This window comes from Pipistrellus hanaki, assembly GCF_964339955.1.
Source record: "Pipistrellus hanaki genome assembly, chromosome: 2".
Classification (NCBI taxonomy): Eukaryota; Metazoa; Chordata; class Mammalia; order Chiroptera; family Vespertilionidae; genus Pipistrellus; species Pipistrellus hanaki.
The window spans coordinates 174891002-174912734 of NC_140504.1; the positions used below are offsets into that span (position 1 = coordinate 174891002).

Genomic DNA, 21733 nt, shown 5'->3' on the forward strand with positions numbered 1-21733 from the left:
AGGGGGGAAGAAATGAGGAACCTTTGTAATAATATGAACAATAAAGATTGATTTAAAAAAGAAAAAAAAGAAAAAGAAATAAATAAAATATAAATTTAAATATTTAAACCTTTATTGTATAATGCTAAAATAAATTTTTCTGATAATTTTAATATAAATATATAAATAATTTTTTTCTGATAATTTTAATATAAATATATATTATCTTTCTAAAAATATTAAACACAAAATTACCATATAACCCAGAAATTCCACTTCTGGGTATATACCTAAAAGAAATAAAAGCATGGACTTAACCATTTATACACCAATGTTTATAGCAACATTACTCAACGAGCCAAAAGCTGGAAACAATCCAAATATTCATCAAAGCCAAATGTCCAAATGAATAAGTAAATATATTAAGTGGAATATTGTTCAGTTTTAAAAAGGAAATAAATTCTGACACATGCTATGACATGGATGAACTTTGGGGAATAAATATTGTATAATTCCACTTATATGAGATAGCTAGAGTAGTCAAACTCACAGAAACAAAAAGTAGGATGGTGATTGCCAGGAAGGGAATGGGGAGAATAGAAGGCAAGGGGAGTTAGTGTACAGAATTTCACTTTAGGAAGATGAAATAGTTCCAGAGATGGATGGTAGTGACAGTTGAAAAACAATATAAATGTACTTTTTCCTCTGCATTGTACATTTAAAGATGGTTAAAAGGGTAAGGAAAAAAAGGAATGAGTGCCATTTTGGTAATGGGAAAGAAGAGACAAAAGAGGAGGACAATCATATTGAGAAATATAGCAACAACCTGAAACCTGAATTGGCTGAAATGTGTAGTGTTTTTTAAAAACAAGGAAATACAATATTCAAATTAAAAAAATAAAATAAATAAATAAATAAATATATATATGGTGTGTGTGTGTGTGTGTATTCCTTCTCTAGATTCAAATTTTTCCAAAACCACATTTTACTCAAAGAGAAATTTGTCCAAGAGTCCTGTTACCCAAATAAGGTATGTGAAGAGTGCATCAAAATCACTTGGGGAGACTGTTAAATGCAGATTCCTAGGCCCGGGACAATTGATTCTTACACATGTAAAGATTGTGGAACTACTACTGCCTTAGAGACAAAAGGCAAGGAAAAGTAAGTACCTATAAGTATCTTTCAACCTAAGAGTATGTATTACTTATTCAGAAATATATCCTCAATATAGTATTAAAGTAAAATCATACCCATAATTTAAAGATTTTCTTGTCGTTGTGTGTGTGTGTGTATATGAAGAAAAGCATTTAGAAACTTTTGAAATATTCCCACACAATTTCTTAAATGGTCATCTTTTTTTTTTTTAATTTAAAAAAAATTATCTTTATTGTTGAAACTATTACATATCTCCCCCTTTTTTTTCCCATTGACCCCTTCCACCCCACACCTGCCCCTCCCAGCCCTTCAACACACTATTGTCTGTGTCCATGGGCTATGCTTCTGTGCATGTAAGTTCCCTGGTTAATTATTCCCCACCACCCTCACCTTCCTTCTGAAATACTTCCATGATTCCATGTCGCCATCCTGTTATGCATGTCAGGTTCAGAAGTTTATGTGCTTTTTTAAAGATGAGTTGTATGTTCATATTTACACGTTTACTTTTGAACATTTACTAAAAATAGTCAAGATAATTATAATGAACCACAGATATTTTAAATCAGGGGCATGTTTGTCAATGCCCGTCTTACAATAGCCTTAAGATTCAATTTATTTCTGTATTTTTTGTCAGAAAATATTTTTAACCTTACTGTATATGTAATGTGTATGACATTTTTAAGCAGGGGTGGCAGGAGCTTTATTCTGAGATATGTAGAAACCTAGTGGCACAAATTAATGCTTGAGTGATCTTTGTTGTGTTCAAATTTGGCCCACTATATATTTTTTTTTTTTTTGGTTTTGTTTTGTTTTGTTTTGTTTTTGTTATTTTTTTTAAAAAAATCAATCTTTATTGTTCATATTATTACAAAGGTTCCTCATTTCTTCCCCCCTCCACGAGGTTCCCACCCCACCTTCCGCCCCATCCCCATCCCCCATTGTCCTCATCCATAGGTGCACAGTTTATGTTCAGTCTCTTCCTCCCTCCCTTTCCCCGATAGTAAATCCCTTTTCAGATAGTAAATCAGTTACTTAGCATTTTCTCATATCAATAATACCTCCACATGAAATTTGGCCCACTATATTTTGATTGCATACATTTTTTATTATATTTTTTTTTAAAGCTGACTATATTTTAAAAATGAAATTCAAATCAAAACTTTATGGAATCCCTGAGGAAACTGGTTTGAAAATCTTACTGAATTAACTCAGTTGGCAACATTGTAAAATGAAACATTTTTAGATTGGCTTGCCTTTAGATACGAATCATAGTGATTAATGAACATGTAATGTTCATAGGTTTCTTTAAAATTTTATCATTTGAATCACTAAGTTCTATAATACATATAGTAAAAACCATAACGAATATTTTGGCTATAAACTGGTTTGCTAAATAATAGTTTGAATCATTGTCTGAGTCAAGAATTATTAAAGATGTTTCTTAGGGTATTGAGACCTTATTTTTAGGAGCTTCTACAAAGTATTCTTTGTTTTGAAGGGTCTTTTTCTCTCCAGAAAGGACAGGGTACATTTTTAGGCTTTATGAGGAATATCTGTTTGAATTTGTCACAAATAGTCAATAACTATATAAATGGTTAAGTCATGTTCAGTGAATCATGCACTTTAAGAGGATTTTGAAAGCCTTTTGTAAAATTAAGTCATCCTGACAAATAGGATATTTAAGACAGAATGAAATTGATTCACGTTTTCTTCATTATAACATGAGTGGAAAGTTTGTCTAAATATATTTATTTAAACTTTTAATATATAATTTTCCTAGTTTCCTAAGTAATATGTGGTCAGTTCATTTGTTTTTTTGTTTTTGTTTTTTTTGTTGTTGTTTTTTTAAATCAATCTTTATTGTTCATATTATTACAAAGGTTCCTCATTAAATGGTCATCTTTAAATGACAATTAATGGGACATTAAAGTATTTTATTTTAACAACTAATTCTAAAAAGTGATTTTTTAAAAAACTACATTCAACTATAGCAGCATTCTGGTTACCTTGAAATATCCCCCCAGTACCATTCTGCATCCTGAAGAGAAACAGAATTGTCCTTCATTCCATTTGTAACAGCTGAAGTCATTGGCTTAGGTGGCTTTGGTGGAAGAGCTAGAAGAAAAATGAATATTATTTTGTAGAAGTAAATTATAATTTGTTTTCTAATTTCCTCAGTCAGGAACCCTCATTAACCAATGTACATTGAAATTCAAATAATTATAAGTCAAATAGTGTTATTTTAGGTTAAATCTTTTTTTTTTTTTTCTGAAATGTTTTTACTGATTTTAGAGGGAAGAGGGAGTGGGGTAAAGGGGGAGGGAGGAAGATAGATAAGAGAGACAGAGACATCAGATGTGAGAGAGAAACATTGAGCGGTTGCCTCCCACACACACTCTAACTGGGATTTGAACCAGCAACCTTTTGATGCATGAGACAATGCTTAACCAACCTGGCCAGGGCTTATATTAAATCTTAAACATACTGCTCCCAAAACAGTATTTCTAAGTACAGGGACTTTTCTAAATTTCTGATTGTCCAACAGAAGACACTTAATATGTGTCAAGCACTATAGCAGGCACAGTAAATTACTGTGGTTGTAAATCACTCAGGGATCCTATAAAATGCAGAGCATGGTTTGCTAGGTATGGCTTGGGCCTGGAATTCTGATTTAGAACAAGCTTCCAGGTGATGCCAATGCTGCTGGCCAAACTGAGTTAGCAATGAGCTCAAAGATGTCTCTATTGGAAAAGCTCTGATGGGATAAAAAAAAAAAAAAAAAAAAAAAAAAAAATGCAAGTACAATAGAATACAATAGCTAAAATATAGTAGATTAAATACATGTGATTCTTCACTCCCTCTATAAATCACTTCAAATGGTAATATAATCTATTTTTAAAGGAATGAACACAACAGCAAAGAGATCAGAGGAGGAAGCAACAGCAGAGGACAACAAAACTTTTTTACCTGCACACCCCCTACTGAGGATGTGCCTGCAATCAAGGTACATGCCCTTGACTGGAATCAAACCCAGGACCCTTCAGTCTGCAGGCGACACTATACACTGAGCCAAACTGGCCAGGGCAGCAACAAAACTTTAATACAGTTAATCTGACTTGGTGAAGTGCAAAAACTGAAACCTTAGCCTAAAGAGAGAAAAAGTCCTATAAAAAAAGAATTGGAGGCACAATGATGGCTAAAGGAGGGAATGAGAGATGGAGCTAAAAATAGAAGGATTGGCTGAAAGTCGATAGAAAGAGCAGTTCTCCCCATGCAACTGGGCAATACCCCTCTTCCACCCTTGACAAAGGCTGCCTGTCAACTCATCAATCCAGAGAAACAATTAAAGAAATCCCAAACACTAAGCACAGCTGGGGCTAGGGTAAGTCCCAAATTGAAAACAGAATTAAGAAGTCCACCAGATAGGTAAATGGCCCCTAAATCCCTCTCCCATTTCAGTTCTCTGAACAGTAAGCCTCCAAGTTTATTCCCCCAGGCAGAATTTAGGGAGATTTTTTTTTTCTCTCAAGAAACTAATAAGACCCCCTGCAAAAGACCTAAAAATACAGATATTTTGTGGTTACCAATGAAAAAGAGGTTCATTATCATATCACCTTTCAATGAAGGACTCTAGTTAACCTGTTCCCTTTTTAATTACGCAAAGTACAACAGGCGCATACTTTTTCATTAGGACGTGTCAGTACGTCACGCCCAGTGAACATATATATATTTTTTTTAATTTATACTTAATTAAAATAAATGAAATATATTTTTTTCATTTATTTATATATAAAGCACAAAGGAAAATACAAAATTACAAATAAAAAAGAATATCAACAAAAAAATGGAAACATCGAATTAAAAAATTATAAATTTTACAAACAATTATAAAGATTAAAAAAAATATATATTCTTTTATTTCTATACACAATAAAAAATATTAAAAAGTTAACAATTACAGAATAAACAAAAGCACACAAATAAAATAGAAATATGGAGTTTAAAAAATTGAAATATAGATGTAAAAATTCAAAACTCAACTTCCGTGTGATATATTTTAAAACAATTGTTGATACATAGTGCTACCTTACAATCTGGACACCAATATGTAGATTCTTTCCTAACACCTTTTTTGTAGCAAACTCGGCATTTCCTGGATTTAGTTTTTCCTATATCACTTTTCATTTGTTCTGGAAAATGCCTTTCAACTAAGCGTGATGGTTTAGATGTAGAGCTGCTTGTTGATGTCTTTGGGTGGGTTTTCACTATGTTGTTATCTACCAATTTCTCTACACTCTTTCAGAAAGTGTAATCGATCCAAATGACCTTTACCTTTTTTGTATATAATATATGCATTGAAGCAGCACATATCAATTAATCGTAGAAAAAATTTTTTATAAAATTGTTTTACCCTATTACGGGCAGCCGTGTAGGCCACCATAACTCCATCTCCCAAATCTACGCCGCCCATATTCTTGTTATAATCCAGGACAACATTCGGTTTTTCTTGCCTTCTTCCTCTCTTTTCAATCATTGTCTTTTCGTTATTATGAATAGAACTGAGTATCAATACGTCTTTTTTATCCTTCCATTTTAAAACCATAAGTTTGTCTTTGATTCTTACTATATGTTCATTTTTCTGTAATTTTTTTGTTTTTATTTCACTGGGGATTCCGACTCTGTTTATCCTCATTGTTCCAACAATGTCTGTATTGTTTTGACACAAGAGTTCAGCCAAATGAATTAACGTATAGAAATTATCTAAGTAAATCCTATCTATACCCTTTATTCAGTAAGTCATGTTACCGGTAACTCCAAAACAATTCTTGTTGATTGTTTTTCTTGTGGGTAGTTCGAACCATAATTTGTGTCCTTGCCTGTGTATAAAATTATATTTTGTACGTATCCAGATTGGCTTTCACTCAAAATAAACAACTTCATTCCAAATCTAGCTCTTTTTGTAGATATATATTGTTTCCAAGATAAATTTCCTTTCCATGATAAAAGAGATTCATCTACGCATATTTCTCGTTCACATACATAAAAACTTTTAAACTTTTCTAACAAATTATTGATGATTGGATCAATTTTATATGTTTTTCTATTATATAAAGGTTGGAGATATAAAAAATAAATAAGTAAATAATATATAATACGAAAATAGGTAGGTAAGTGTAAGTACGTACCCGTCACTGCTCACCCAGAACACGTCCACCATTCTCAATAGCGAAATTATACTGATTCCCTCCGTGTCTTAAATTCATGTCGAGACATGTACGGATGACTAATACCTTTGTTGTTAGGAAATATATGTCCCTCCCGTTTCAGGGCGCAACATATATTTCAAGGACGTATTCATATGTCCTACCCGTATCCGATATTGTTTACGTTTGACGTATTTATATGTCCCGCTGGGTTAACAGGTTAACACATCCTGCCCACTTACATGGGCCTTCCAATTAGCTTGCTTTTTTTTTATTTATGAGAGAGAGAGAAAGAGAGATTTTATTGTCCAACTTACACATTCATTGACTGATTCTTGTATGTTCCCTAAAAGGGGATAGAACCTGAAATCTTGGTGTATCGAGGATGAAGCTCTCTAACTGAGCTACCTGGCCAAGGCTCCAATTAGTCTTTTAATTTCTCATTCTTGAATAAGAAATAAGCCTTTTAAAAGGAAAGAAACTGTAACATATGCTACATGGATAAACTTTTATATGTCTTCATAAAGACATTAAGAGCCTTCAAGAAACAAGCCAGGCACAAAGGGATATTTATATGGTTTCTCTTATATGAGGTTCCCAAAGTAGTCAAATTCACAGAGAATGAATGGTGGCTTGCATGTGCTGGGAGACAGGAGGAAGAGGGAAAGGGGAGTTACTGTTTAATGGGTACAGAATTTCAATTAGGTAACATAAAAAATTCTGGAGATGGATGATAGTGATGGTTGCACAACAATGTAAATGTACTTAATGCCTCAAAACTATATGCTTAAAAATGGTCAAAATGATAAATTTTATGTTATGTATATTTACACAAAATATTTTTTTAAAAACTAAGAAATTTGAAGGAAGCCATCACTTCAGACATGAGTATCAATAAACTCAAAAAACAGAAAACAGAATAACAAGTTAAATGACATCATGAGGAAATACTCAGGTAAATCAAGAATTTAGGGCATTCAATAAGCCAGGTGATTTGGATTTTTCTAAAGTCAACATAATTTTATTTTTCACTTTTTAAATATTTATATTGATTTCAGAGAGGAAGGGAGAGGGAAAAATAGAAACATCAATGAGAGAGAATTATTGATCGGTTGCCTCCTGCACACCCCACACTGGGGAACAAGCCCACAACCCGGCATAAGCCATAACCAGGAAATCAAACCTCGACCTCCTGGTTCATAGGTTGAAGCTCAACCACTGATCCATGCAAGCTGGGCAACAATTAACTCTTGACACACTTTCTTAGGAAGCTCCTGTAGGATGCTTCTATCAAAATGAAAATATAAACCTAGGAAAGAAGATAGTGTAGGATACAGGAAAATGGAGGCCAACAATGGAGGCAAAGACAATCCCCAGGATAAGGGTGATCAGAAGCTCCAGGACGACAGTTGAAACCAACAGTGGGAATCTAGCAAAAGAATCAAGGAAGATTTAGAGGGTATGTTGAAAGAAAAATGATAGATTATCTGATGTTATACTGAGATGAGTTCTGCAGTTCTGTCAGGGACAACGCTCTAACCAACTTAGCCACCCAGCCAGAGCCTACACATCTCTTTCAGTGTTGCATTCAGTAAATTACATTGGTAGCTTAAAGTCAGCCATGGTATGATTATTTACACTTCAAAAATCAGCAAACTCTACAAATCAGAGCTTGAATTATTGTTGTATCAATTACCTGCCAGGGGTCAGCAAACTATGAACCTCTGCCTGTTTTTGTACAGTGCAAAGAATGGTTTTTATATTTTTTTAATGGTTGGAAATACACACACACACAAAAGGAATATGCAACAGAGACCACGTGGCCCACAAAGCCTAATTAATAACTGACTCCTTACAGAAAAAGTGTAGCCACCTGATCTACACTTAAGAGATAGGGAAAATATTAAAGAAATTAGATGGTGTTCAAAAACAAATATATCTTCCTCACCAAACCTGTTCCTCCTATCTGCTCTATCCTATTAAAGGGCATCACTATGCATTAGCCAAAACTCACTGACCTGTACAACAAAGAGAATAAATTTTCCTATATGCAATTTTTAAAATTTTTCTGTAAATTATATATGGAACTTTTAAAATAAAGATTCATTTGTCCAAATACCTAGAGATTCTGATTCAGTTGATAGAGAATGATACTAGGGCATCTGTGAGGTTTTTTTTTAAAACACAACTGATAATTTTGATTTAAAAAATAAGCAAACAGCCGAAACCGGTTTGGCTCAGTGGTAGAGCGTCGGTCTGCGGACTGAAAAGTCCCAGGTTCGATTCCGGTCAAGGGCATGTACATTGGTTGCGGGCACATCCCTGGTAGGGAGTGTGCAAGAGGCAACTGTTCGATGTTTCTCTCTCATCGACGTTTCTAGCTCTCTATCCCTCTCTCCTCCTCTCTGTAAAAAAATCAATAAAATATATTTTTTTAAAAATAAAATAAAAAAATAAAAAATAAGCAAACAAAAATTTAGGATGACAATCCTGTTCATAATCCTACAAATGTGCTCTGACTTCTATCTCTACAGATTTTCCGCTTACTCTAGTACTCCCCCCCCCCCGTTCTTTTATGAGAGTCCAATTCCTCCAACTCATTACTTTTTTAAAAATATATATATATATTTTTTAATATATTTTATTGATTTTTTACAGAGAGGGAGAGGGATAGAGTTAGAAACATCAATGAGAGAGAATCATCAATCAGCTGCCTCCTGCACACTGGGGATGTGCCGCAACCAAGGTACATGCCCCTGACCGGAATCGAACCTGGGCCCCTTCAGTCCACAGGCCGACGCTCTATCCACTAAGCCAAACCGGTTTTGACTAAAATATATTTTTATTGATGTCAGAGAGGAAGGGAGAGGGAGAGAGAGATAGAAACATCGATATTAAGAGAATCATTGATTGGCTGCCTCTTGCATGCCCCCTACTGGGGATCAAGCCCACAACCCGGCATGTGCCCTTGACTGGAATCGAACCCAGGACTCTTCAGTCTGCAGACCAAGGCTCTATCCCCTGAGCCAAACCAGCTAGGGCAAAACTCATTACTTTCTATGCCGAAACCGGTTTGGCTCAGGGGATAGAGTGTCGGCCTACAGACTGAAAGGTCCCAGGTTCAATTCCGGTCAAGGGCATGTACCTTGGTTGCGGGCACATCGATGTCTCTCTCTCATCGATGTTTCTAACTCTTTATCCCTCTCCCTTCCTCTCTGTAAAAAATTAATAAAATGTATTAAAAAAACAACACCTCATTACTTTCTATATCTTCACTCCCTCTCTTTCTCAACTAATACCATTATCTTTTTTGTCCCTTTTATCCTCCCAACTACAACTTTCTGTGAAGACCACAACCCATAGCTCAATCCTTTTGCACATCTTTTCTGCTCTCTCCTTAGGCTGTTGGAAGAGGGAGATTTGGGGGTGAGGGGAGTACACTAGGAGTTACATCATCCTCAATTTGGTTTCGCTAATGATGATCTCCAATCACAGTACCTGAACAAGATCCAAAAATCTTGCCCTAGATTTCCCTCTCTCTAACTGCTCTCTATGGCTATTTCAAACCTTCTCCTCAAAAATCATCTCTCTCTTCACTCATTTTTGGTAGACCCCATTTCACCTCCCACATAACAGAGATTATTTTCCGAATACTTCAGTTTTCTGCCGTTCACCTATTAATTTATGTGCATCTACACCCATTTCTCCTTCTTTTCTAAATTAGTCCCTCTACCAAATGCTCTGGGATCTCGTCTCCTTTTATCACCAGAGATACTACAGTCCTCTTGTACCCTATTCCTACGCTCTAGCCACTCCTACTTTCCTGACTCCTTTCCTACAAGTTTGTAAATATACCAAATAACTCAACTACAGGCCTCCTGATAGAAGTGGTTCTTTGGGGCTATAAACTCTTTTGAAGAGATGGTAAAAACTTCAAGACTTCTCTCCCAACAAAATGTGCATACACACACAATTTGCACCTAATTTTGAGGAAGAGGGGTCCATAAATCCCAGATTAAAAACCTATACCCTATAACTTCTGTCCTCTTCTCTCTCTCTCTCTCTCTCTCTCTCTCTCTCTCTCTCTCTCTCTCTCTCTCTCTCTCTCTCCCCCCCTCTCTCTCCATATATATGTATATATATGTAATTATATATATAATTATTTATATATATAAATATATACTTATATATATTATTATTACTTTCAGCAAGGAAGGGAAAGGGAGAGGTAGAAACATCAATTAAGAGAGAGAATCATGGATTGGCTGCCTCCTACATGCCCCCTACTGGGGATTTAGCCCAAAACCTGGGCATGTATGTGCCCTAGCCTGGAATCAAACCCACAGGCTGACACTCTATCCACTCAACCAAACCAGCTAGGGCTTCTTTTCTCCTTTATACCCAAGTGTTTCAAAGAGTTGTACAATGCCTCTCCATTTAAATTGCCTCCTCAATCTATTGCAATCCTGCCTCTCAACCTCACAACTTCACTGAAACCATTCTTACCAAGGTCAGTGACCCTGTTGCTAAATTTAGTAGACACTTCATAGCCCTTATCTGTAACATTTGATACTGTTAACAATTCTCTTCTTTTTGAAACACCCTCTTTACTCAGTATCTGAGACCCTACACTCTCCTGTACTACTTCTACTTCTCTGGCCATTCTTTCTAAATCTGTTATAGGCTCCTTTCCCCTGGCCAGTTGGAATATCATGAGGGAGATCTATCTTTGATTGCCTCCTTACCCTACCTCAGTGGTCGGCAAACTCATTAGTCAACAGAGCCAAATATCAACAGTATAACAATTGAAATTTCTTTTGAGAGTCGGAAACCGACTTCTGCGCATGGGCCACGAACTTTCAATCACACTGTACATGCGTGCCCGCACGTGGTATTTTATGGAAGAGCCACACTGAAGGAGCCAAAGAGCTGCATGTGGCTCACAAGCCACAGTTTGCAGACCACTGCTGTACTTAACTGCTTCTTTGGGGTCTCACTATTTTTCTGTGAAACTCCTATGTGGATAAGTGATAAACTCTTTTTCCTGTTAACCTGATGTATGTCAGTTTAATTTACAGGCCCCAATAACTAAACCTATAAAGGAATTTTTTTTTCCTCCCCTACAAAGAGGTGACATAGTAGACACCAAAAATATTTATTAGCCATTCACAGGATCTTTCAGTTATCACTAAGCCAGACTTAGGTTAACACATACAGAACCAAAATTACAAGCATGAAAGTAGTCATCACTGTATTAAGAGAAAAGTCCCTCCCACTTTTGGCCTAATTACTGGAAGTTTACTGATAGTTAGCACAGTGATTGACAAACTGCGGCTAGTGAGCCACATGCGGCTCTTTGGCCCCTTGAATGTGGCTCTTCCACAAAATACCATGGCCTGAGCGAGTCTATTTTGAAGAAGTGGCGTTAGAAGAAGTAAGTTTAAAAAATGTGGCTCTCAAAAGAAATTTCAATCGTTGTACTGTTGATATTTGGCTCATTTGACTAATGAGTTTGTCAACCACTGGTTTAGCATAACTAGAGATGGTAAAATAGTGAGAAATTGTATTTAATTTCATAAAGAAATGGAAGAAATAAATTACTAATTCCTATTTCCTATTTGCAGTTAACTCATTAAACTACATTTACTTACTGGTTCTGCTCAATCAACTAAAAAGAAATAAAGGAAAGTGCAATGCTCTTTTAACATATCCCTGTCTTTCAACTTCTTAACATTCATACCCTCAAAACAGTAAATTTTATCTTCTACAAATATCCTTAACATAAAAATTCTCAGTTTAAGCCAAAACCGGTTTGGCTCAATGAATAGAGCATCGGCTTGGGGACTGAAAGGTCCCGGGTTCGATTCCGGTCAAGGGCATGTACCTTGGTTGCGGGCATATCCCCAGTGGGGGGTGTGCAGGAGGCAGCTGATTGATGACTCTCTCTCATCGATGTTTCTAACTCTCTATCTCTCTCCCTTCCTCTCTGTACAAAATCAATAAAATATATTAAAAAAAAAATTTCTCAGTTTAAGAAGTGTTTCATTCATATAAACCATTATTACATGGTATTGAGGGTATTGTGTACTAAGTACACACCAAGATTATCCTATTAAATGTTGTCAAATGTAAATGATTTCTCAAAGACACATGACAAACCTAAAATATTTCGTTTTTAAAAAACCTAAAATATTTCATCTGATGATAAATTCTGACTATCTGAATAGAAAATTTTAGCCATGGTACTCTCACCACAATAGTAGAAAGATATTCTGAATTTCTGGAAACATTAAATCAGCTTTAATTAGCTGCTAAGGAACCAGGGAAAAACAACAAAATTCCCAGTACATATATTTGTGAATAATCAGAAATTATGCAAGGTTTTAAATACAGAAATAATATAACTAAATAATTTTATTAAAATATATTTCCTAAACTCACAAATATATTTATTTTAGAGGAATAAAATTAAAAAAATAGAACTATGCTGGATGATAAATGTAATAATCTTAGATATAGATAAATACTTAGAAAAAAATGACTGGTTGATCAGGCAGCTGTCTTCAGGGAAAACAAAAAAATCTATTTAAATTAAATCTTCAGCTTTTTAAAACCCTAAAAATAAAATTATGGAAACAAGAGTAAGGAAACAAAAACATTTCATCCTTCTAAAAGGAAAACAATGGACAGCTTTAACTATCTTCTTTTAAAAGACAATGATTAAACAAAATTTCCCTCCTGCATCAGTGAGTTTCCACATTCAAATACAGAGTTCACCACCTATTTGGCATACAGCATTGAATGCAGAACAATTTTGCTCATGCATTGACAAATACTATTTTCCCCCACTGAAATGAATTATCTGTAGCATGTTCACTAGTAACACTCTTTCCTATGTCCTAACAACCAGCCTGCTTTGTGAGCTAAATCCCAATACCAAGTCAGATGTTAGCAAAATTAAACTCTGAATGAAAACAGTACAACAGCCAATCACAACACAGAAAACTGCAATTTCTAACAGGTAGTTTTAGTTGAGCTTCTTGGCTCAGCAAAATTGAAGTATTATCTTATCTTCAGAGACATACATAATATTTTCTTTAAATTATATTGCTGGTTTTCTTTAAAGATGTTTTTGTAAAAAAGCTGTTCACAACCAAAACAAATAATGATTTCAACAATTAAGAAAAATAACATTTAAATAACTAGAAGTTTAAAACATTTAGGTTGAGAATAGAACCCAAGATGGCAGCATAGGTAAACACACCTAAACTACAGCCGTGCACAACAATTTCAAAACTACAACTAAAAGACAAAACATCTATCACCCAAAGCCATGGGGGGGGCTGGCTGAGTGGAAGTTCTACAATCAGACAGAGAGGGGAGCAGTCAGTGCACAAACGCTAAAAACTGAGGTATGGGGACACGATATGGGCCGGTGACAGATACCGGCTGGCAGCGGGCGTTGCTTTCTTCAACCAGAGGGGAGACGTGCAAGACCCAAAATCCTACGGGGAGAAGCTGGACTGTCTGCCATTGGGTCGAAAAGTGAGGGTGGCCGAAACCGGTTTGGCTCAGTGGATAGAGCGTAAGCCTGCAGACTGAAAGATCCCAGGGCATGTACATTGGTTGCGGGCACATCCCATTATGGGGTGTGCAGGAGGCAGCTGGTCGATGTTTCTCTCTCATCGACGTTTCTAGCTCTCTAATCCTCTCCCTTCCCTCTCTGTGGAAAAATCAATAAAATATATATATTTTAAAATTATGAACAACAAAAAGACATCACATGCATACCTACCAACAAGTGAATCTAAAAATCAAGTGAATAAAAAGTCTGAAGAACAGAATGGACTGGTGAATATAATGGAATCAGGGACATAGAAAGGGAGTGGACTGACAATTCTCAGGGGAATGGGGGTCTGAGGGATGTGGGAAGAGATTGGACACAGACAGGAAGTGGGGCTTGAATTGGGAGTGCAGGGTAATGGGGGAATAGGAACATATATGTAAAAAATAAAAATTAATAGCCGAAACCGGTTTGGCTCAGTGGTAGAGCGTCGGTCTGCGGACTGAAAGGTCCCAGATTCGATTCCGGTCAGGGGCATGTACGTTGGTTGCAGGTACATCCCCAGTGGGGGGTGTGCAAGAGGCAGCTGGTCAATGTTTCTCTCTCATCAATGTTTCTGGCTCTCTATCTCTCTCCCTTCCTCTCTATAAAAAATTAATAAAATATATTTAAAAAAATAAAAATTAATAAATTAATAAATTAAATAAAACATTTAGGTTGAAAGACTAATGTGATTTTCCCCTCCCCCTTTCCCTTTCCCTAAGCTAGAGACTAAGTTCCTTCAGATTTCAATTTATTTTGACAGTCTTTTTTTGCCTACTCACATGATATAATATAGGTAAACAGCAATTCTTCAGTTAAAGTTAACTGCTTTAAAGATTCTAAAAATGCTAATAATAATAATAATTTCCTCCTGATAGCAATGAATTCATTACATTTTCAAGGACTTCTCCAGTTGGAAAATAGGATGATTATTGCCTAAGTTTTAGGCATATTCCATTCCCATAAAAGAATACTGCTTCTTAGCATTGCTCACAACCATATATATGAAAGTGAAACATTTTAGACCTATCGTTTTCACAGATTACTAAACAATGGTGAAGGAAAGCTACTGGTCTAAAATAAAATATAACTTGGCCATAACCTAGCAATGTAACTTTGGACAAGCCTCTTAAACAGCCTTGTATGTCTACATATAAAATGTTTGATTACATCATAATAGTTCCTCCTAGCTCTGTTTTATAAATTGTATTGATTTTAGAGAGGAATGGAGAGGGAGAAACATTAATGATGAGAAAAAACATTAATGGAGAGGGAGAGAAATATTAATGATGAGAAAGAACCATTGATCAGCCATTCACTCCCGCCTCCTGCCCCTGACTGATTGGAGGGTGGGGGGAGAGGAAGCCCACAACTCCTATGGAAATCCAACCGTGACTTCCGTTTGACTTCCCGTTTATAGGCTGACACTCAACCACTGAGCCATCAATTATCCTATTAAATGTTGTCAACACTCTTTTGATTCTTTAGTTATCTATTGCTCATATTATTATTGTCCTCTAACTCTGTTTTCTTAATTGAAAAATGAAAATTAGAGCAATGTATAAGGAAAATACTAAGAAAGACTGCATATATAAAATAATAATCAGTAAGTATTATAATAGTTATCTCTCTGCCATTTACCAAAATATGACTCTCAATAAGTCACGTTGGCTAAATTTCATTTTCTTCACCTATAAAGTGAAGATAATAATTCCTGTCAAAGTATTATCTATGTGAAAATAGAAGTCACCAATATTCTTTAGTTGTGAGAGCACTGTTGCATCATTATGCCTAGAATATTATCATTGACCATTATTAAACTTTTGTATAACAGCACTTTTATTACCTTAACATTATAAAATAAGCTTTCATAAACTCTTTATAAATATAAAATTTAAAAGCTTCAAAATAGCTTTTGATATAAATGTGTCATATATACTTAACTATTCCCTCTCTTATCAATATCTCCACCCAGTTCCTTGTTGTTCTTTTGCCACACCAGCCCGTAAATCTCTCAACCATGAGGAATCAATCTAATCACCTGCTTCCTCTGTTCCCACACCACATTTGCTGACTTCTGCTGAAGAAATCACAAAAAGCTGCTAATTTATGCCACTACAAATTTATAAATTCTTCATCTTAACTGAGATTAACCATCCTATTAGTAATTCATCTATATGCCTTTGATCGGTGACTTTTTCCATCCCACCCAGTGACCAGTGGCTAGCTACTCCATATCTCAAGCCAAACACTCTATATACCTCTTCTCTCACAACTGCCCTACAGCAGAAAACAGAAATCTGACCTCACCCAGTTTTCCAGCCTACATTCTCTTCAAACCCATCTTCTTCCTATAAGTTAGACAAAGGTCATCTCTCCTTCCCTGGGTAATAATCCTTCCTAACCTCCAAACTCATCACCTTCCTGTTCCATCAAATCATACACACCGATACATATATTCAACTTTATCTCCACAAAAATAAAACACGTTTTATCATTAACCAAAAATAAGATTTGTTTCTTAGATCTACACCTCTCTCCATCTACCTCGCACATATGCTTCACAGTAAGTTTTCTAAGACTGGTCAATACTTATAGGCTATTTTCTCATCTCTCATTCACTCTTCAATCATAATAATAATAATAGACCAAGAGGCATCATAACCAAAACAACCAAATGACCAGTCACCAGGAGGTGCATAGAGCACCTCTTGGCCATACAACCTAATAACCAAGTCGCTATGACTCCCAATGTGGCCAGTGAACTGCCCGATCAGGGGGTAGGGCTGGCAGCCAACCTTGAGGCCCCTCCCTGCTGTCGGCCAGTCCCTAATCAGACTCTCCCACCCCAATCAAGAGCCGGGCTTGCGAGCCAAATGCCCCCTCCTGCCCCCTCACCACCAGCATCAAACCCCATCAGCCCGCCCCACCACAATAGCCCCACAGCCCCCCCCCCACCACCACCACCACCACCACCCCCCCCCGCCCGCCCACCCAGATCACACACCCCACCCTAATAGGGGACGGAGCTGACCAACCAATCTCCTGCAGCCTCCCCCCCCCACCTAGCCCCTCCCCAGATCGTGCACTGGGCAGCCTCTAGTCTATTATAATTTTATTTCTAGCCCATTTATTAAATATATGTCTTCTCAGTAACAAAATCCTGCAGAAACTTTTCTATCTTTATTATACTAGCTGTACCCAGCCATGTGTTGCTGTGGTTAAATGGAAAAGAAAGAAAAGAGAAAGCGCACATTTCTAATATGTTTAATTTCACAATGCTTGTGGGTTTACAATATCTTTTGTTGTTCTATTGTCTGTGCAGATATAGAGATTGTCTGGTTTGCCGACTCTTAAAACACGCAACATATAATGTCTATGTGAGAAGCAATTCGTGTGTAGATCTAAACCGCACAATTCTAAACATTGGCCCTAAACTTTGTTGATGGTGATTACAAACGCCAATCAAATTGGGAATTGCAATCTCTTTTTTTTTAATATATATTTTATTGATTTTCCACAGAGAGGAAGGAAGAGGGATAGAGAGCTAGAAACATGGATGAGAGAGAAACATCGACCAGCTGCCTCCTGCACACCCCCTACTGGGGATGTGTCTGCAACCAAGGTACATGCCCTTGACCGGAATCAAACCCAGGACCTTTCAGTCCGCAGACCGATGCTCTATCCACTGAGCCAAACCGGTTTCAGCGGGAATTGCAATCTCTTAAACTTAAATGGCATATCCGTTGGAATCATAGAAATGCAAGGAATGAGGACATCTTCACCTTTGAAAGATCCTGTCAAGATTGTTGCTCATTAATTTTTTTACTGCAAGCCGTGTGACGTTGCAAAGCTTTGGCTGGTTGATATTTCGCAACATAATAATTGGCACGCTGATTTTCAATTGCAGTTCGTGCAGTGGCATCCCTGGCAGATCGAGTGAATTCAAAAATTCTGTTGGATAAGTAACCGCTTCATCTGCTTCCACAAGTGTCAACGAACTTGTATGTGACTGCCTCGCTCTGAATGTTAGACTGAATAATATTGTTAAGTTCATAGACGTCTTTGTTCTTGGCCACAAGAACAGCTCGTTCACTCAGCCAATCGTGATTCTTATCATTGGTTTGAATATTGGGAAATACTTTTTCAACCAATTTTTCTTTTGATGTCACTAAATTGCAGAAGTTATGAGGCAATGAAATTCGTCCTGAGGTCCGATGAACCGGCACCTTTCCGTTCCCAATTTCCAGCAATTGATGTGAGAATATCTCAACTGATCCATCATTTTGCAGCTGGACACACATATTTGTAGTTAATTTTAACGTCTTTATGTGTCGCCACAAATTATATTTCAGGCAAGCATTTATTTCGTCCGCTGGTGTCGAACGAGGAATTTCAGGTAATGTTTGCCTGAAATCTCCTGCAAGCAATATTAATGAGTTCCCAAACGGTCTGATTTTTCCACGCAAATCTTGCAATGATTGATCAAGAGCCTCGAGCCATTTTTTTGTGCACCATTGTGCATTCATCCCAAACAATAAGTTTGCATTTCTGCAATACTTTTGCCATGCCGGATGCTTTGAAAATGTTGCAAATGTGGGAGTTTCAATGAATCGCATGTTCAATGGCAGTTTCAAAGCAGAATGAGCAGTTCTTCCACCTGGTAGCAATGTCATTTTGGGATCGAATTGCTACCAAAATCAATCTAATTAGGAACGTTTTACCCGTTCCTCCTGGCGCATCTAACAAGATTTCTCCAACCCCGTTATTGACAGTTTGCATTATTTGATTGTAATTGCCTTTTTGCTCAAGCGTTAGCTTAGGAATATTTGATTGCACATACGACAAAAGATCACCCGTATTGTAATTTTGTTCACAATGCAATTCTACATTGAACGAGTAGAAGGTCAATTGGTGATGGCATTTCCAATTGATTAAGAACTTTGTTCTTGATTTCTAAGCACAAATCTTAAATCATTATCAATATTGAAATGAAATCGTAAAATTGGAAATCGTAAATGGATCGTAAATCGGAAACATTGAAATGGAATCGTAAAATATCTAGTATAGTTTGTGTTGCTTTTACGTCCAACAGATGGCGCTGTTTTGTTTTTCAAAAAAAGCACGTTTTTTACCGGTCACTGGTGTGACATCTATATAATAGTAGGTATAAGGTATATAAAAACATATGCGTATTCGAATGCAACGTTGTGTCAAAATTTCAAAGCAATCAATAAAGAACTTTCGGAGATTTAAGATTTTGAACAAACGAACATTTACATTTTTATTTATATAGATAATTTAAGTTTTAGAATGTTAGCCATTTTTTCCTTCTTAAAAATCTCTCCGTGGGCTTTCCAAAGACCAATCTTCTTGTTCTTTTCCTACCTTCCCCTCAGTTTTTGAGTTCTAAATCTAATCGTATTGATTTAGCATAATATGTTTCAAGAGTTCCCCACTAATGGGCCGTGTTGCTCAGTGCTTGAACATCAACCTATGAACCAAGAAGTTGTGGTTCGATTCCTGGTCAGAGCACATGCCCGTATTGCAGGCTCAATCCATAGTAGGGGCATGCAGGAAGCACCCTATCAATGATTCTCTCTCATTATTGACGGTTCTCTCTCTCTTTCCCTCTCACTTTCTCTCTGAAAGCAATAAAAACATATTTAAAAAAAAAAAAAAAGAGTACCTCACTACTTATAGCATAAAGTTCAAACTCTTAAGGATGGCAAATAAAACCATTCATGGTCTGGTTCCTTCTTACTCTTCTATACTCATTTCCTATTACTTTTCCACAGGCACCTTTCACCCTATGCACACCAAATCACCTGCAGCTAATCCAAAATCACAAACTTTATCATGCCTTTGTACATATGGTTCCCTGTACCTCACAGAAAGCCCATTCATGCCGAGACCGGTTTGGCTCAATGGATAGAGTGTCGGCTTGGGGACTGAAGGGTCCCGGGTTCGATTCCGGTCAAGGGCATGTACCTTGGTTGCGGGCATATCCCCAGTAGGGGGTGTGCAAGAGCAGCTGATTGATGACTCATCGATGTTTCTAACTCTCTATCTCTCTCCCTTCCTCTCTGTACAAAATCAATAAAATATATTTTTTTAAAAAAAGAAGAAAAAAAAGGAAAGCCCATTCATCCCTCTCCCCCAACCCCTCATTATCTACTCAGGTTGTGTGTAGTTTTTTCCTTCCCTCACATCTTTAGGCCTAATTAAGTACTATCTCCTCTTTGATTCCAGAGTTTTTCTCAATCTTCTGATATAAAGCTTTTTCATTATAGCTGTTGATCTGTCTTTGTACCAAAACTGTGAGCTCCTTGAGGATACACATCTTCTTATCTTTGTAGCTCTTGCTGAGTGTCTCACAGATAGAAGGCACTCAATAAATTATTATTTGTTGAATTAATGCATGAAATCATCAGCACTTAGGCTTACCATAGAGGAACTGAAAATCCAATAATAATTATGCTGAAATAACAGCAGTGGAATTTTACTGACAGCAGGAAAAAAAGGTCAGCCTAGAGACAGAAACAAATTTTTGAAATTTCTCATAGAAAAAGTAAAATGAGTCATAGAAAAAGAATGGTGAGTGGCTCTTCCTCTTCTCCCAAAGCGGCCGTAGGTGACCTCTGAAGATGGTTTGCTATTCGCTAGACCCAGAAAACACAAAATCATGCAAATCGAGAGGCTCCAATCTCCGCGTTCACTTCAAGAACAGGCGTGAAACTGCCCAGGCCATCAAGGGCATGCATATTCGAAAAGCCACCAAGTATCTGAAGGACGTCACTTTGAAGAAGCAATGTGTGTCATTCCATTGTTACAATGGTGGCGTTGGTAGGTGTGCCCAGGCTAAACAATGGGGCTGGACACAGGGTCCGTGGCCCAAAAAGAGTGCTGAATTTTTGCTGCACATGCTGAAAAATGCCGAGAGCAATGCTGAACTTAAGGGTTTAGATGTAGACTCTCTGGTCATCAAGCACATTCAGGTGAACAAAGCGCCCAAGATGCGGCGTAGAACTACAGGGCTCATGGGCGTATTAACGCATACGTGAGCTCTCCCTGCCACAGTGAGATGATCCTCACCGAGAAGGAGCAGATTGTTTCCAAACCAGGAGAGGAGGTGGCACAGAAGAAAAAGATTATCTCAGGAGAAACTGAAGAAACAAAAACTTATGGCCCGGGAGTAAATTCAGCACAAAATAAATAAAAGGAAAAGAATGTTAAGAAGGAAGGAAGGAAGGAAGGAAGGAAGGAAGGAAGGAAGGAAGGAAGGAAGGAAGGAAGGAAGGAAGGAGAGCAACCATATTAGCTACAAATATTAACCCATTCTTTTATTATCCCAAAATCTTACCCCATTCTGATCTTAGAGGCAAACACACTAGTCAGGTAGCTTCGAGTAAGTGAGACATGCAGCTACCTCTAGCAAAACCTCTAGCACATGCCCCTCTCCCTAATTTCTCTAACATTTCCCTATTATGGTATCACAAAAACACTGACCGTCAAGAAAAGAGTGTCTGCTCTATGCCAGATACTAAGCTAAGTATTATTTCCTTATACTTAGATGTTTATTTGCAAGTGTGTGTATATATTACATTTTAAAATTCTTATAAAAATCTTTGTGAATGAGTATTACTACTCCCACCCTAGCTGGGTAGCTCAGTTGGTTAGAGCATAGTCTGAATATGCCAAGGTTGTAGGTTCGATCTCTGGTCAGAACACATACAAGTACCAACCAATTAATGCAGCAATAAGTGGAATAACAAACTGATGTTCCTCT

At 36.9% G+C, this 21733-nt stretch overlaps 1 protein-coding gene and 1 pseudogene across 3 annotated transcripts in view; one reads left to right on the forward strand and one right to left on the reverse strand.

Annotated features, from left to right (window-relative positions):
• Positions 1 to 21733, reverse strand: part of LOC311617800 (phosphatidylinositol 3-kinase regulatory subunit gamma) — a 73148-nt gene that overhangs the window by 30721 nt on the left and 20694 nt on the right. For both annotated transcript variants that reach the window (XM_084874636.1, XM_084874637.1), the window contains one exon: positions 3141 to 3249. In XM_084874636.1, the coding sequence (XP_084730762.1) occupies positions 3141 to 3249 (109 nt within the window). The remainder of the gene's footprint in view (positions 1 to 3140; positions 3250 to 21733) is intronic.
• Positions 20577 to 21146, forward strand: LOC311617848 (large ribosomal subunit protein uL22-like; annotated as a pseudogene). Its single transcript has one exon. The product of its transcript is annotated as a large ribosomal subunit protein uL22-like (transcript).